The sequence below is a fragment of the Balearica regulorum genome, chromosome 1 (assembly GCF_011004875.1).
Source record: "Balearica regulorum gibbericeps isolate bBalReg1 chromosome 1, bBalReg1.pri, whole genome shotgun sequence".
Classification (NCBI taxonomy): domain Eukaryota; kingdom Metazoa; phylum Chordata; class Aves; order Gruiformes; family Gruidae; genus Balearica; species Balearica regulorum.
The window spans coordinates 203097896-203115583 of record NC_046184.1 but is presented as its reverse complement, the minus strand read 5'-3'; the positions used below and the strand labels follow the sequence as shown (position 1 = coordinate 203115583).

Below are 17688 nucleotides of genomic sequence, written 5' to 3'. Positions count from 1 at the left end.
AGATTCAGAAGGAAACTTTTTCTAAAGAAACTATCAAATGGATGTTTCCAAAGTATTAATAAGTATTAAAGTATTAATAATTAATTGTTTTGTTATACAAACCATTTCTGTTGGCTAATGTTTATTTTTTCTTTATCCTTTCGTTCACAAAAAGGCTTAAATTATCAACAATAAAGTGTAAATATATATAGCAACAAGTGATAATGCATGTTCAGATGTTATATTGGTCATATAATTAGAGTTGAATTAGTCCCTTCTGACCGATTATTAGAGTCATTATTATTAAAAAAGCATCACTTCTGACTGAGTCAGCAGTGTTCATAATCTTCAAGAATTCTCTGCAGTTTGTTACTTCTACCTTTATTTGGTTGTGACCAAATTGCATGCAATTTTCCTTACTTATACGAAGTTTTGTTAAATGGAAGCCTGAGATTACAGCTCAAGCTTCTGTGCAGAGTACGCCTCCCATACAAAGTGGAGATAATGTAGCAGAGTGTAACAGGATGAGATTAGTGTTAACAGTAATAGATGATTTTCAATCAAGCATATTCAAAAAGATTTTATTTCCATATATTACTCCAATCAAATATTGACAAATATTCTGCATTATATTACCATGACAGTAATTTTCCTTTTTCGTTGTTCAAACTGCTGACAACATTGTACATTTGGATTACTCATTTTTATGTAAAGTTATTATGAAGAAATAATTTACACTTACATATTTAAACACTTATTTACTGCAAGAGAGGGACAAATTATTAAGGCAGAGCTTTACAATAGATATTTAACTGTCTCCATAAGCAGTGAATTGTGTTAATTTTTTTGTTAGTGACAATAGAAAGTAGTGACAGATACCAGATACTGGTTATTATATTTTTATATGATTTTCTTGATGTCAAATATGTAATACAGTTGTGTTTGAACCAATTCTTAATAATAAATTATCAGTCTGTTTTGCTTCTCAAGCTTCTAGTCAAATCACATCTGAAATACAATTTCTGGTTTTATTTTTGTATGTATTTTACCAGAAAATGTTGATTATTTTTAATTATGCATGTCAGTTAAATAATCTTTTTCTGTAAACATGATTCCAATTCATATTTATGCATATTATACCAAGATTTTTATTAGCATTGATTATTTTTAATTAACATTCCTTTTTTGTGACTTTTCATTATTGATTTTATAAATGTAATTTATCATTAGTTAATTATAAATTTAGTATTCAGAAATTCAATAAAGGCTTCAATAAAGATTTTCTCATAACTCTGAAAATTATCATCAGATTCATATTTCAGTAAAGTCCATATTGCGGATTGGTTTAGTTTTATATGACCAACTCCATCATCATGCTTTTTTGATAGTTACTCATACCTTCCTCTATTTCATTCTCTATAAGACATTAAATTCTACCTTCACCACTCAAGACAGCTTTGATTTAGGCATTTTTCAAGAGAAAAATAGGAGCCATTGAAACATCAAATTTGTACTGAAATATTACATATACTGAGGATGCAGTAAGTCTTTACTTAGGTTATTAGTTAAAGGCTGCCTTGTGAAGACGTTTGCTGCCAGTGCAGAAAATAATAAAACCAACTGCTTTGTTACAAATGTTTAATGGGGATGGGGAGGAACCCAAAATATAGGCCAGATGGTAGAATAATTATAGCAGAATTTATAGAAGTGTGAAGATGTTCTGAGAGCATTACACAGCAACAGACAGAAAAACAACAGGTGTTTCATTTTTTCAGGTCTGAATTCAGTCAGTAAAAGCAAAATAAAAAAAAGGAAATCTGCGTACTTAAAGTGTGAACAAATCAGTATACACAAAATGCAATAGAGCCATGTTTTGCTGTGTATTATGTCATGGTGATGGAGCTGATAGAAATACGTGATTTCTTCCCAGCTGGAAGTTCTGATATTCTGATATTATTAGCTTTTTCTTTAAATTAAAACAAAAATTCTGTATATTGAACATTCTTCTAAGATGAAGAATTCTGACTACTTCCAATTAGCAATGCTGACATTGAACTTCAAAATATTGTGTTTCAGCTTGTCTGTCTACAGTGATTTATTTGCTATCAACGTTAAGACATGAAGCTTATGAATCAGCATAGATCTTTGTGTTGATTGTAATTCTTGGTCCTTATAATCCCATAGTCCTCATGCTGGCATCTTAAACGTATTCTGTGGTTTCCCTCTCTCATGGTAACATGACAATAGCTCAGCAGTATTATACATCAGTGTATACGGAATTTAAGTCCATCCCAGTCTATAGATAACTATCTTCTCATGGCTATGGATACTAGCAGAAGAGGGAGAGAGAAGAGACCCAGAACTACCGCTTTTAAGAAGCAAAACAGTAGCCCAGGCAAATGTCAGATGAATATCAACACTGAAAAAATATTTGAGGTCAACAAATTGGAACTTACTTTTTGTTTCCACAAGAACTAAATAAAGAGCTTAATTTAACTTCTTAAAAAAAAACAACCCACCTCTTATTCCAACAAGACCTTACATTTTAAATGAAAATATTTATTTCATTCTTTTGGACTGAGGTCCTTTTAAGTCATCTGTAAAAACAGTTCTTTCTTTGGATGACTGGTCAGACAGCTGCTCAAAGGCTTACATCATACCCTGAAAATGAAGATTGTTTGACCTCAGAATCATAAAGACTACTTTCAGAGTTCTAATCAAGGAAATATTTATGAATACTGAAAGTTTTTATTTGCATGTTATGATTTTTTTTTAAAAATGTGTTTGTATCCATAAAGTACTCAGACAAAAAAATTATATTTCATATTTTATCAAGAGACTTGTATGTAGCTACCTGGGATGCTGTTATGTCTTGTCCCCTCCCATCCTGAGTGAAATCTAGGGTGGTAATATTTAATTTCAATACCAGTTTGACCCCTTAGTATAGGACTTTTACTCTTTTACTAATCTTTTACTATTTGATGTAGAATGACTTTTTTTCTGCTTTGGAACCCTTACTCTATTTCAACAGTTAGGTCACCAGAAAGGTAAATTGGACACCCAAGTTATATGAGGTTTGAACTCTTGGACATTGCACCCTGAAGCTACTAGAAAACTTTCTTTGAACAGAAGATGCAGGATTCTTCCTTCACACCCAAGGCATCTAGGCAAAGAGGTTCAGTTTTCATTCACTGATAGCAAGCAGAAAGTCTGCTTTTAGAAAGCCAAGGAAGTCAAGTCTTCCCACTTTTCACTGAGTTAAAGAACTCTGAGGACCAGCCTGTAAATCAGTCTTAACGCAACAGTAGATGTACATAAAATGTACATAAAATCTGAGAAATAGAGGCTGAGCATGAATCCCGAAATAGGCATTCACACATACTCTGTCCAGCCAGCCAGCCACACACAGGCTAACAGGGAGAGGAGGACAGAACCCTTACAGGAGCTGCATAAGCACAACCACCACCAATAGCCCTGTCTGACATTGATGGTTCACTGCTAGAGGAAAACATCCTTCACAAGTCTCACTGATGTTTGGTCTCTCCACTGTCTTGCTTGCAGTCCCTGAGTCTGCAGCGTGCAGCTCCCAGACCTCTCGTCCTCTTGCTGACTGGTACTGCTAGAAGCTTGCCAGTGGATTCCCTTCCCCCACATAGAAAACACACTTGCACACAAAAATAACTAAAAATAGAGCTTAAGAGGAGGATAGGACAGACTCTATCCTATAGGATCGAGTGCAAGGTTGGCCATACTGACCAGCAGCCTCCCTACATGTGACCTGCCCTTTTATACCTCTGTTTTCCCATTCTTCTTCATCCCCCATCCACCTTTCCTCACCTTTGGTCCTTCTGCTAAATATCCTATAATAAATATTTTACAGTCCCTGAACTGGCATGTTCAGACCCCAGATTCACCCACAGGGGCACTCCATAAGAAGTCCTATACCCCTTTAAGTAGTAATCCCACTTAGTTTGCATAGAATTTCGGAGCTTTTTATGATAGATTGCCTTTGCAAATTTTGCAGCAGGGGCAATAGCTTAATGGCTTGTCTTTTATTGTTTCAGGAGTAGCTGATTCAGGTGGATTAGGTTGGCTGCCTTCCCCACCTTGTCATTGTTCCTCTCATCACTCTCTATTTGAACAGCTGTTGTCTAGGTATCCGTACAGTACAGAATACTTCAGATTTAGTATTATAATATTAAAGTACAAAAATCCATACTGTGTTTTAAATCCATCCATTCCATTATTTTAATTCAAAGTTCAGAATGCTATGAAGAATCCACCATATTCTCAAGAATTAGTGGGTTTTTTCCTTGCTTTTCTTGGCTTCTCCTCTTCAGCTGCCATGAATACCAAAACAAAAATAAAACTGCAACCTAACATTATCTGCTAAGAAACTGAGCCTTAACTGGCTCCCACAGCTCTCATCACATTGCAGCATGATTTCACTTTGTTCAGAATTTATCAGCCAGGATATAACTTTCAAGACCGTTTATTTCAGTGATAAAAATTGGTAAAATTGCTTGGTAAAAACCTGGAAATTTGCAAGTACTACTATGAAAATTTAGATGCTTTGTCTCTCATGTGATAGGCAAATTTGAAGCTCTGATAGATCCAACTGTCGTATCATGTCCCTTTTTAATCACTGTTTCAGTTAGATTATATTAGTAAGTCATGGTCAGTATAGAGTGGTAGTAATTTATAAAGGTACACCATCCAAACAGGAGGTGAAAGGATTCCTTAAATTTTCTTTTTTGTTTTGTGCACCAATTTAAGACTTTACTTTCCAGAGGTACTGAAATCACTATTTTTTGTAGTGAAATTATTCTTTTCCTGCAGAATACAGTGGGTTTTCACCCTAAATCTGCCAACTTTGCTGTTTTATATGGAAATATTTTTTGGTTGTTAATGAGCAAGGATTATCTCAAGTTTTGGGAAAACAATCTGCTTTATGCATGGAAAAACAGTTTTTAAAAAGCAGCATTGGAAAAGGAAAGATATCTCAACTTACATTTTGTTTGATTTCATTGTGAGTTATTGAAGCTTAATCCCAATGAAGTTTAGATGCTCTGTTATATTCAGGCATCTACAAGTTATGGGCTTTTCTGTAAACGTCAGGCTTAAATGTTTTGAAAAGTAATCTATTTCAACAGAATTCAACTCCTGTTGATTAAACTCTCAGAATTCTGAGCATGTTTTGTGAGAATGGCTATTCTTTTTTAATTATTAAATACTTGTAAGCAGATGTTTGAGCAGCATCCTTTATCATACCACTAACCAATTGTTCAGCTCTCTTGATTGTAGAATATTGATTGCAGAAGATGATCACTCATAAAAAAGATATTAATAAGTGTTGCATAAAAAAGAAGAAAAACCCAGGTCATTGTCTCCATGCACTTCCTGAGAAATTACCTTATTTTAAAGAAAATTATCTTCTTTTCTCACTTTGCTTTGAATTTAAAAGCATGACATTTAATGTTCTATATTTCTTCTATGAATGCAAGTTAGTATTTATATACTCCATAACTTACAAGAAGCTGTACCATGTATTATATAAAATTTAAAGCTGTAGTTGATATACTTTATTTAATCTAACAAAATAATCACCATTCATTGTTTTTTCTCCTTAAGCTATAAGATGAAGTTTCACAATACGGGAAGAAAACTGAAAAGATACAATGATAAAATATTTATAAACTTTATGCATTTAAATTGTTTAAAGTGTATATTGCTCAGTTTCTAATAACCTGTTTTTCATTGTATCTCTTTCCTTTATTGTGGACAAAGCTGTCTACAAAAGAGAAAGCAGAGTAAAATGGATAGTCTTGTCTGACAAAAGCTCAAGCAAAGAAAGGTTAATTACAGTACAAGTGGTAGAAAAGGATGTTATTATCATTTGCATATGAAAATGAGTCTCCTTATGTTATGCTGTCAAAGACTTTGGTAATTTTAAATTCCAGCCATTAGTAAATGAGAAGGCTGCAACACATGCTAATACACCAATTTGCAGGTACGTTCCATCAATCTGCTTTGCTTTTTTTCTGGACAACTCTGTTGCAGTAACTTGCTCTTCTGATCATCACTATATTGACACAAATGTTATGTCTAGTAATAATAAGCAATCTATTCAAAATCCTTTATTATCTAATTTATAATTGTTATTTCATAGTCACATGTGCATACCTAGAAATAAATTTCTCAGAGTAATAAGACAGCTTTGTAACTAAAAAGTTACTAAAAAGATGTGATCATGGTTCTGTTTTGAACAGTAGATGTTTTGGTGGAAACCAGCTTGGTGAAATAGTTTACAAAATATTTTATCTCTTGATTTGAGATTTTATTGGTCAAGATCCATGGTAACATGATATAAGTATTCCTTAAATAGCATTTGCAGATATATTTTAAAAGTAAGCCCATTTTCTAATAGAAACACGTTGCCATTCCTCAAGTAAACATCATCCCTGATTAGCAGTCATCTTGGCATTTCTTTGGGGGAAGGCAGAAATGCAGCTGTGTGTTGACCTATCTTTCTCTCTTTGAAGGAGATTCCATATAGCTAGTTTTGAAATGATAACATAGTTTCATATTGTATGCCTGTATGAAAATAAAAAGATTTAAAGTTTTAGACCTATTAAAGTTTCAGAGCTGTCATCTCGAAATTAGTTTGTGAAGAAAAAGCTTCATAGGAGTAATTCTTGACTAAATTCTTGTTTATCTATCTGTTGTGTGTGCAGTAGTTTTACTCTTGGGAATTCACATTCAAATAAAACAACCAGTGCAGGATGCAGGTGCACTCAGCAACTCTGCTGTCATGACTGTATTTTAAAACTGGAGTAAACACAGAGGCATTCTGGTTTAGGGTTTGGGTTTTGGGTTGTTTTGGTCTTAGTAGAGTTGTTCTTGTGTGTTCATTGTCTCTAAATGTTCAGCAAGCTACATAATTGTGGGAAATAAACCCAAAACCTTGAGTCAAAGGAGAAGAGTTCTTATGAGTGATAGGAAGCTTAGATCCCCGTTTTAGGCATATAAGTGATGCTTAAAGGCAGGAAGGGTAAATACCCTCCTACTCTATAGTATGTTTCCCAGTGTACTTAAATGAATAATATAAATAGAAACTTAATTAGAATGTGTGCCCTTACATGGAGGAGAATGTATAAGAGCACATTTGCAGGCAGTGATATTTCATGTTGTTAATTCCATGTAGTCACTGAACTAAAAGAGTTGTGATCCAATGAGGAATCTGTTCTCTACATCAGATTTTACTGTTGTACAGTGTTGTATATGCTTTTCCTGATGCCTACAATGTATTTTCTTATAGGTTCTCTGTAATTACCTTTTTCAGTGTCATTTCATGATCCCATATGATAAATTTAATCAACTGAAATTATCTATGTATCAGGTAAAATGTAGTAAATCATTTAGCACTAAACCAAATATTTTTCATTATTCAGATATGTAGATTATCAAGCTAGAAAAAAAAATTATTCAGTTATCTGTATTCATCTATTTTATTCTCATCAGACTGAGAGAGTAAAAATTGATGGTTTGAATATTTCAAGAGAAGAATCCATCAAGTAAAAAATACAAGATATTACTAGAACAATAAAAATAAAATTGTGGTGTTTGTTAGCTGTAATTTTTTAAAAAATGTGTCACCCATGATATCACAATACTATAGAAAAGAAACATTCTTAATGAACTTGTTACAGGTCAAAAGGAGTTGTTATTTCTTCCTATTCCGCACCACATCTGAACTTGTCCAGTTTTTGACTGTTCAGGCAAAAAAACCCATGGACCAGGCTGCTCAGAGAGGTTTGTGGAATCTCCACTTTTGAAGGTATACAGAACTGGAGTATACAATGCCCCGAGCAACCTAAGCTGTCATTGAATTTGGCCCTACTTTGAGCTACAATTGGATCAGATGACTTTCAGAAATCCCTTCCAACCTAAATTCTATAGTTTCGTAATTTAGAATTTCTCCACTGTTCCTATTGGGCCAAACCCACTCTAATGAATAAGCACTTGATTTGCACCACTTCGGTGTAGTACTTCTCTCTTAAATGTTAAATATTCAGTAGTGATATATCTAGTTATAAGCCCGAAAAATTTCAAATGTTTCATGTATTGCTTAGACACCCCTAGTGGCACTTACTAAGATCAGTCACGAGAAAACAGACACAAGTTGCCGGAAAGGAAACTCTGATTAGACATTTAGAAGGAAAAAATCATGTTGGAGGGTGGTCAGACAGTGGAACAGGTGACCCAGAGAAAGTTGTGGAATATCTATCATTCAAGATACTTAAAATATCATTGAACAAGCCCCTGAGCAACCCACTCTAGGTTGGCCCTCCTTTGAGGGTGGGGAGTTGGACTACAAGATCTCCAGAAGTCTTCCAACTCTAATTATTCTCTGATTCCATCATACTGTAGGATACTTTAAAATTTCATGCTATAGGTATCAAGATGACATAGATATTATTGCTGCCAAATATTTAATTTTATGAATAAATTATTTGTATAGCAAATAATTTTACAACTAAAACCATTATATCTAAAATAAGGAAACAAAAATACATTTCAAAATAAAACAAAAAAGTGTGCTGTTTAACAAAATGTGCAACATTTTTTCCCTAAGTTACTCCATTATGTCTGTTTCTCTGAGTTACTTCCTGAGAACAGGTTTGAATGAAGCTTCATGCCATGCTACTGCTCCCGAGCATTCTCAAGTGTGACAGGACACCTGAAAGAGACCTACAGCACTGATGATGAGCTGTTTTGTTGGGACTGACTGCAATAAAAAAATTCCCTTTCTGGTTTAAAGAAAGGCATAAATGGGCTATAAATAGCTCATATACTGTACTTGAGGTACTTTTACTCTAAATGCCTTGGTTACTGTGTAGGCACAAACCACAATCCAAACCAACTTATTACACTGATTAAAAAAAAAATCTGAATTTCTGTAACCACACAAAGATATGCTTGATTGAGCAAACCATTTGATAGAGCAGTAATCCCATGTTGCAATGCTCTGTTCAATGGAGTGTAAGTAGCTTGAGCATGAGCCAGCATGGTGTGTCCTGGGATGCCGTGTCACAGGCATGGCCATGCGATCATATAGTTCCTTTGTTTAGACTGGGGTTGCAGCAGCCACTGTTTCCATTCTGCGATCTCTTTGTCCTTGTAGAGAAGTAGATTTCCTTCTTTGCCTTTTCATTGTCGTATATTTTGAGATATGTATCCCACAGAGTTAAACAATTTCTGATTAGATTGCTTTAGTGTGTTTGGTAAACATCGCATACCTATCTGAGAGTTAGGTAAAGCCTTAATAGTTGCTAACAGAGTTCTGTGACACAGACATGGCTGAGAGATTTTCTCTGAATTTTGACAGCCTCAAGAGAGGGTGTTAACAGAAAATAAATGACTGGTAAACAATAAAAAAAAAAAAAAGGAAAAAAAAGAGAGAGACTGATGACTGCTGCCCGAGGGGTCATTGTTTCAGAAGAGGAACAAGGACTGTGAGGGAGATGCTAAGCGGAAAATCTGTATCTCATGGGAAGGTGACCAGAGAAAATGAACCCTAGCAAAGTTAGCAGTCCTCTGTTGTCTGTCTTTATTGTAACACAGCCTTCAAGCTAGTACTATAAAACAAGTTACCGCGATGCATCCCATCATTACTAGTGCTTAATATAGTGAGTATTCTGTACCCCTGTTTAGTCACACCAGCACCATCACAATATAGATTTCAGCAAAGGAATTCTGTCTGATGTAGTCCTGACTTTGCCCAAGGATTATGGTAGGCAGTCTTGTCTGTTACCTGCAAATGATGATTGTGTGCCACTGTTTTCCCTGCCCTGCAGCTCCTTAGCAGTGGAGGTGGGAAGTAGGACCACCATCTCTTTCAGAAGGAGAGAACACTGAAGATTCTTTGAATCTTCGATTCTTTGAATGTTTGTTGCCTTTGCTCTGCACATTTTTTTAGTTTCTGGTTCTACCAAGAACTAGTTCCACCTCTTATACTTCCTTACCTAGTTATACTCTACGTAACTGCAAATGCAATCTAGAACCTAGATGTATCTAGTTGTGGAGAAAGAACAGACTAGAAGGTATTGTCTAACAGGATTCTGTGTTTAGTGATCCTATAGGAAATATCTGAAAGTAGGTACTTTTGGCATGCATCAGTCATGGTGTATGTCAGTGTGATACTACAGTTCTTATTCAGCATCATCATTCTGGTATCCTTATTAAATGTAGGAAACAGCAATTCATGGAAAGTTAAGTTCCTGTTTCGATAAAAATAAATTAATACAGTAACCGGAGTGAGATGACATTTGCTAATGCTTCCCTCAGCTATGCCGTAGCGTGCATCTGCTCCTGGCACATTGTTAGCTAGCATCTTGATGCTAACGGACTCAGAATTTTTATGCTCTAACACTGCCTTTGTGTTAGTATTCAGGCGTCCTGAACAAACAGGGGTTTTCTGAGGCATGTCAAACTAAAATAAAGAAATAATGGTATTTTATGTAAAGCACTAACCAGCAGTTTTGGTCTGGATAAAAAGGAAAGGGAAGGGAAGGGAAGGGAAGGGAAGGGAAGGGAAGGGAAGGGAAGGGAAGGGAAGGGAAGGGAAGGGAAGGGAAGGGGAAGGGGAAGGGGAAGGGGAAGGGGAAGGGGAAGGGGAACTTAAAAAAAAAAGACTCCGAATTAAATTCCTGTGTGATTTATCATTTGAAAGATAGTATGTGCCAACACCTTACCATATACCTTAAATACTGCAGTATTCACATGTTCATTTAATAACGGATAACTAGCTCAAGAACAATAGCTCAAAGATTTCACATACAAGGAAAAATTACCACAACTAGTTGTATGCCATTTGCTCCTGAGAAGCTATACATTGCCCCCTCTGTGCTCAATGCCAGAAAAATATCTCTGTTTCATTTCTTAGCAGTGTAACACAATTACTCCTGCTGGCATTTACCACTGAATGCCAACACTTAGGAGCACACCTACGGAACAGTCACTGCACTGTGAGGAAGATAGGACTCTAGCACAACTGCCTCATTGACCTTTGCTTAATCTAAACTCTGGTTAACTCTGCTGCTCACCGTCCTTCGCTCTCAGGCTTATCCAAGGTCCTTCATCTTTTTTCCCTGGTAACTTTGAATCCCTTTGAAACTGGTGGAAATGTACTGTATGGTTTCTGGCTATGCATATTCATATATCATTGAATACAATTTTCCATCTAGGCACAGAAATGAAATCAATTCCTTTGTGATTTATATGATTTTCTCTTTCAATAAAAGTTCTCTTCTGGGACCACACCAAGGGAAAAACACTGTAGAAGAGAATACATTTGGAACGAATTAAAACAGGTGAAGGAAAAGTACTTGATTCATCACAGAGGAGTTCTGTGAGCCTAAAGTTGTATAAATGATAATGTGAAAATGTGGCTGCCTCTTTATTCCTTCCACTGTTCAATATGAGGTGCTCAGTTTGCTTTGGGATTATAGAAGATAAGGAAGGCTTCTCCCTGATAATGGAACAGATCCTTCCCGGATGTTATGATACATGAAAAAATATTGTTTGAACCACTTGAGACTGCACTTAGAGATTTATTTTTGTTAAAAAGAAAAAAAAATCCTTTTATTATAATGAACAGAACCTCACATTAATTGAAGTTTTGAAATATCCTGTTAGGAATTGCTTTGCAAGCATTTTGGTTGCTGATAATATATTTATAATTATATATATTATTATATTTATAATCATCATATGCTAAATTAATCTATCATGGACAGTTCAAACTTTAATTTCTAGTTTCATTGTAATAAGAAAGATTCAGAAAATATTGAAATAATGAAATACTGAAATAAGCAGTTACAAAGAAGAGTGTATGATAGATTTTTTTATTTTATTTTGTGATATAAATCTTTTCAGGGTTAGGAGATTTGGACTTGTAGACCACATTATTGGTATAATATAAACTATTGATATAATGTGAACTTATTTTTTTACATAAGTTATACACCATTTCAGCTTTCATATGCCTTTTCCCAGATATTATAGCTGCCATATGTAACCAAAGATACAACTTAATTCATACACTGAAAGCTGCTTTTAGTGAGTTTAGATCTTGACTGTTAGCTGTTTTAAAGAAGGAAAACCAATCCTGAATTGCAGCAAACCTGTTAAAGACCATCTTAGGGGAGGTAGGGGTGAGGGAGAAGTTGGGAGAGCAGGGGTATTGGCCTAAGCCACAAAGAGACAAGTAACTAGATTTTACACCATCGGGGAGCTGATGGTGGTCTTCTCACTATGATCCAGCTGGCAAGTGACAAATGCATGGATTATTTTGGCCTGGCTGGCAGGAGTGGCAAAGTTTTCTACTGAGTTGGTGATGGAAGAAGGCCCTTCAGACTGAAATGGTACATGGCCATCCAAGATCAGTAAGAAGTCAAACAGTTTTGCATCACTTTTTCACAAATGAAGTCAATGTATGTTTTCATTGGAGTTGGGATAGAAGAGGGGAATGAAGATACTGTAGCTCATCTGTTAGAGGAGTTCTCCTTTTCAAGAAACATCGCTTCAGTCTTTCTACAGCTTAACTTAAACTTTCTTCCCTTCAAGACCTGATGTCTTCCAAGCGTTATGGCAGTGGCAGTGGATGTACTAGTAACAAATGATCCATTTAATGGAGTATTGTTGTCTTTTGAGACTGTAGCACTTCACTGACATCCTGCCATGTGGTCATATAAGATGAAAAGGAGAATAAGTGTAAGGATATTTTTTACACTTCGGTTGTAAAATACAATTTATTATCATTTTTATTGCATTTAAATCTTAAATTATTTCTTAAACATCTGTGAATGAGCTATGTCTTCAGCTTTATGTAGAGCAGCACAAGCAATTACAAACTCTACTTTTGTGATCTAATCAAAGGTTTGTTTATTGTGTATTTCCTAGTGCTACTTAATTATTTCAGTTCAGAATTGGTATCACCCATACTGGTCTTTTAATTGGGTGGAATATAAACATCTATGTTCCTGACAATGTTTCTCTTTAGCAATTACATTAAAAGTTTATTTGATGACAGCAATAGAACAATTATATTAAATACAAGTTGAAATGATTGTGTCTACTTTTATTATACAAAACAATTTACAAAATCTGTCCTAACCAGAATGCAAAGTTACTGCTATATGATAAAAGACATTGTTATATGAAGTCATTAAAAGCATCATGCAGACAAGAGTCATTAACTGTGTACATTTAGCTAATGAAAATGGAAAGCAAAAATCTCCTAACTGATTCATAATCATTGGGGTTGAGGGCTCATAATTGGTGGTGTGACAGATAAAAAGATCACCGATTAAATGTTTGAACATGGTGGAAACATTATGGAGATGTGTCTGACACACTGACAAAACAAAATAAAATTCACTAAGTGATATTTACTTGTATTTTCAATTATTTTTGTCACTTCCAAGATGCTTCTGTGGAATTATTAATCTGTCAGCAGTTCAAAGAATACAGTAAAGTACTGTTGAAACAAGATATGGATGCCTGGCAGGTGCATTGTGTAATGAGAGTGTAGCTTCCAAGATTTTTTTATCCAGTGACTAGAGTAATTTTTCAATCTTCTGGTAGTTGATATTTAGAAAGGAGCATGGTTTATCTTTCTCTGTTTAGTGATAGTGTGTGGAATCTTAGTTTCTGATTATTATTTGGCTTAGTATTAAATATTAATCTTTCTGTGCAGAAGCATATGGCTTACAACTACGTACAGAGCTGGTTATACAGTAACTTAACATTTATACTACAGTACCATAGTCAGGAATGTGACTATACTGTGCAAAGAAATTGTACCAGAGATATATAGTATAAAAGTTTCAAAACATAGGATTTTGAGTGTGGACTGTTGTATAACCACTCAGGTACCTAAATAACTTGTCTGAAGATAGCAAATTGTTTAGTCTGAGATTGTTAGTGATTGAGGGTCAAACTCAGATTTCATTACTTAAGACACATGGTTTATCAAGATTGCAAGGTACAATGTGTGTCTCTCATCATGTTGGCACATAATGCATTGCACTGACTGCAAATTCCAAGCTGGCTGCTCCTAATAACAGGCTTCATAGCCACATGTAAGACAGGGTGAAAGAAGTAGGTTGGGACATGTGTTCTGTAAGGATAATTGAGGCCAGTTATTCCCCCCACCTCTATTTGTTTCATTTATTGCCAAATAGAACAGAGGCCAGGTTTTATCTTATCAGAAATTCTGTGAATTCATGTCTCAAACTAATACATCAGAAACATCTTTTGAAACTCCACACAGTAAAAATGTCAGCATCAACCTAATATTAAGAGATTTTTTTTTAAAAAATGTAAGTACTTGTAGAAACTCTTACTGCAGATTGAAAATCAAGTGTTTCTTGAATGTAATGTGCAGTTTACACAAAAGAATGATCTTAAAGCATACTTGAAGGGCATGGAGTTATATGCCAGAACTTAGTAAAGACAGTAACAGTAACCATTTTGATCGAAAACATAAACTCTCCTGTTAGTAAAGGTGAGATAGGATTTCAAGAGAATGTTAGAAACTTGATAAAAGTTTCATTGTACAAAGTGAGCTGCACTGTACAAAGAAAGGAACAGAAGCTTATTTAGAATGCCTGAGTCACATTACACATAAACTGCTGGTTTTCTTTATACTTTTAAATGGTGTTAATTTTCTGTTTACCAGTTTGAAATAATTGAAATTAATATTAATCTTTGAGGTTACAGTGTATTTACACAAGCATTGTTTCATTAATCATCATAATTAACAAATCCACATTAACTCAAATTGTTGAAAAATCAGGCAATAACTTCAGGATTCTTTATTTTCATTTTTTTTTTCTCTTTTAGAATTGGGTAGAAAAAGCAGAGAAACAGAAACTACTGTCAGAGACCCTAGACCTTTCAGAGCTGTTTCATCCAGACACATTTCTCAATGCCTTACGGCAGGAGACTGCAAGGTGAGGGAAAAATAATTACCTATTTATGTGTGCTAATGTGCCATTATTCCCTATGCTTGAGGATGGTTATTTCATTTTCAGAACACAGATCCAACAAATTTTGTCAATTGCTGTTATTAGGTGTCTCATTTTTATTACTTGCACTTAAATAGAATAGCTGTGAGTTACTTGTTTCAATGCTGATTTTTTTTTATTATAGATGAAATAAAAAATGTGTTTTTCTTCAAAGTAAGACTTAGTGTGATATGGTACACATTGAAAATACATTGGGTTTGGTTTTGAATTTCATTTCCTGTTGTTATATGTCTCTAAGATTTACTGTATATATGTTTCCCTTGCAGAGTAATGAGCTGTTCAGTGGACAGCCTTAAATTTACAGCATCATGGAAAGGGCGAATACAGGAAGGCAAGCTCCAAGTTAAGGTATTTTACTAGGATGTTTTACTAGAATTTTATGAGGACGTTTTATTAGCATAGTCCAAGTCATCTGTCGATAAACTTTCTGGAAAACTGAGCTATAAAAACATTGGTGTAACTAAGATACAAAAGCTGGTTAATGGTATACAGCTACAAAAATGGTAGTGCAAAAATTCTGTAGAAATGGGAGAAGGAAAGCAGTTATCTTTTTACCCCTCCCTACTCAGAGTGCTTATTTAAAATTTAAAATTTAAACGTATTCTTGCTTCATTCTCTTCATCCACCTCTCAGATAAAAATTGAAGCTGAAATTCCAATAGTTAATGTCTAACTGTTGTCCAGAAAGTAGTTGTCCAGAAAGACTTGTAGCAAGTAGCAAGAGGAAATACACATGTAAATCTGTAAGTCTAAGGCCATGTGTTAGCATTTCTCGAATCATTGAAAAGAGACTTCTAAGGAAGTAAACCAAAGTAAACTGTAATATGACTAGCTTTTGATATGATAAAGACCAAACATTTTTTAATGGGCATTTAGGGCTATAGCCAGCAGCCGTAAAGTCACTACTGATTGCTTAGGCGGCGAAGTGGAGATGAATCCTCAGATGGTTTAGTTTAGCTTCTTAACATTTCGGGTGGCACTGCCACTTTGACCGAATCCAGATCTCTTTGCACCTTTTTTTATACCTAATTTTGTAGGGAATTCATAACAGAAGTTTTCTGTGCTACGTCTTCCAACAGGTATGTTGGTCCCATGATAATACTGCACAGCTCAAAGTGCTGTGTTCAGCACAGAGCATGACACTTCAAACTGCGTTCTTGCAGAAACACGGGTGAATAATGCAGGGCACTCACCACGCGAGTGTGTACTGATGTGCAGCTAAAGCAGAGAGATTGCTAGACTGGGAGAGAGAAAGCAAGTGGCAGGGCACCCTTGCTAATCTGATAATGCAGGCAGATATTAGAGTTCTGGGTTGGCTGCTGACACTGTTGATATTTATTAATACAGAATGCCTAAGAATTCATATTCCTAAAATATTAATAGATTGTGAGGCGAGAAAAGATAACTGTAATCATCCAATCTGACTTTTATACAATGCAGTCTTTTGAACTTTGTTGATTTAATGCCTGTTGGAACTAGAGAATATAATTATAAAATTATTCGATCTTGGGATTTAAATAAAAGTAATGGTTGCCTACTTCATTTAGTGAGAAGCAGATTGGAGTCTAGAACCTGGAGATATATAAACCAAGGGACTTTTAGGGCAGATTGGTTCCCTGGGATAAACCTGGGATATGATAAACCTCGAAGCGTGCAAATCACATGTTCTGAGGTTCCAGATTCAGCCAAGGCTTCTAAGTTCATAGCAGTGAGCCAAAATTGAGTTTCACATCTCAGACCACTCATTCTAGTAGGCTAACTATCAGCTGCAGATCCTAGAAATCTGGGCTTCTTCAAAACCATCCTACCATCTTTGAAAAATGTCGGAAGTCAATGTCAAATACCTGGACTCCATCCATGAATATTATCTAAGTATTTTCATATGCTAAAAAATATTACCATATTTTACAGTTGCTAGCTGCTTGGAAACTAAAGCATTAAAGGGTAATTAGAGGAAAGAGGTTTATAACAACACTCCAGTCAGGTGTATTGAAACTTATAATTTTTTCTTATATGCAAATTTATATGGTAGATTTTTGGTAATTGCTGGTAAGAAGACTTCTTTAATAGGAAGTGTAATACATGAATGGAAAATCTTATGTAGGAGTGAAATAGAAGAAAATAAATTGTAATCACAACAAGATCTTGTGAAAACAAGGTGGAAAGTGTTAGCAAAAAATAACATGTCTACCTTTGCTGGCTTCGGCTACACATTTAAATGCATTTAAATCCATTTAAATGCATACCATCCTTAGTGAACTGGGCCACTATAAGTTTGACATCGTGTACCTGAGCCTGCTACTTAACTTACTTCCTCATTGGAAGTGTGAAGGGTGTCCCGGCCTGTGGCAGGGGGGTTGGAACTAGATGATCTTTAAGGTCTTTTCCAACCCAAACCATTCTATGATTCTGTGATATTTCTGTCTGCAGGTAACACTACTAGAAATTTTTCTCCTTTAAAAATTCAGTTCATAAGCAAAAGGAGATCTGTTTGCATTTCAGTTGTGTGCAGAATAACTAAAATAAATGTAAAATTTTTCTTGGCATCCTATTGTGTATGCATCTATCAATGTGTTTAGTTAATAGTATATATGCACAGATATACTTTTGTGTTTGCA

The 17688-nt window shown here is 35.0% G+C and overlaps 1 protein-coding gene across 2 annotated transcripts in view; it reads left to right on the top strand.

Moving 5' to 3' along the window:
* DYNC2H1 (dynein cytoplasmic 2 heavy chain 1) overlaps positions 1-17688 on the top strand; it is a 180606-nt gene that overhangs the window by 153179 nt on the left and 9739 nt on the right. For both annotated transcript variants that reach the window (XM_075742293.1, XM_075742292.1), the window contains 2 exons: positions 14887-14996; positions 15338-15419. In XM_075742293.1, coding sequence (XP_075598408.1) covers positions 14887-14996; positions 15338-15419 — 192 coding nt within the window. The remainder of the gene's footprint in view (positions 1-14886; positions 14997-15337; positions 15420-17688) is intronic.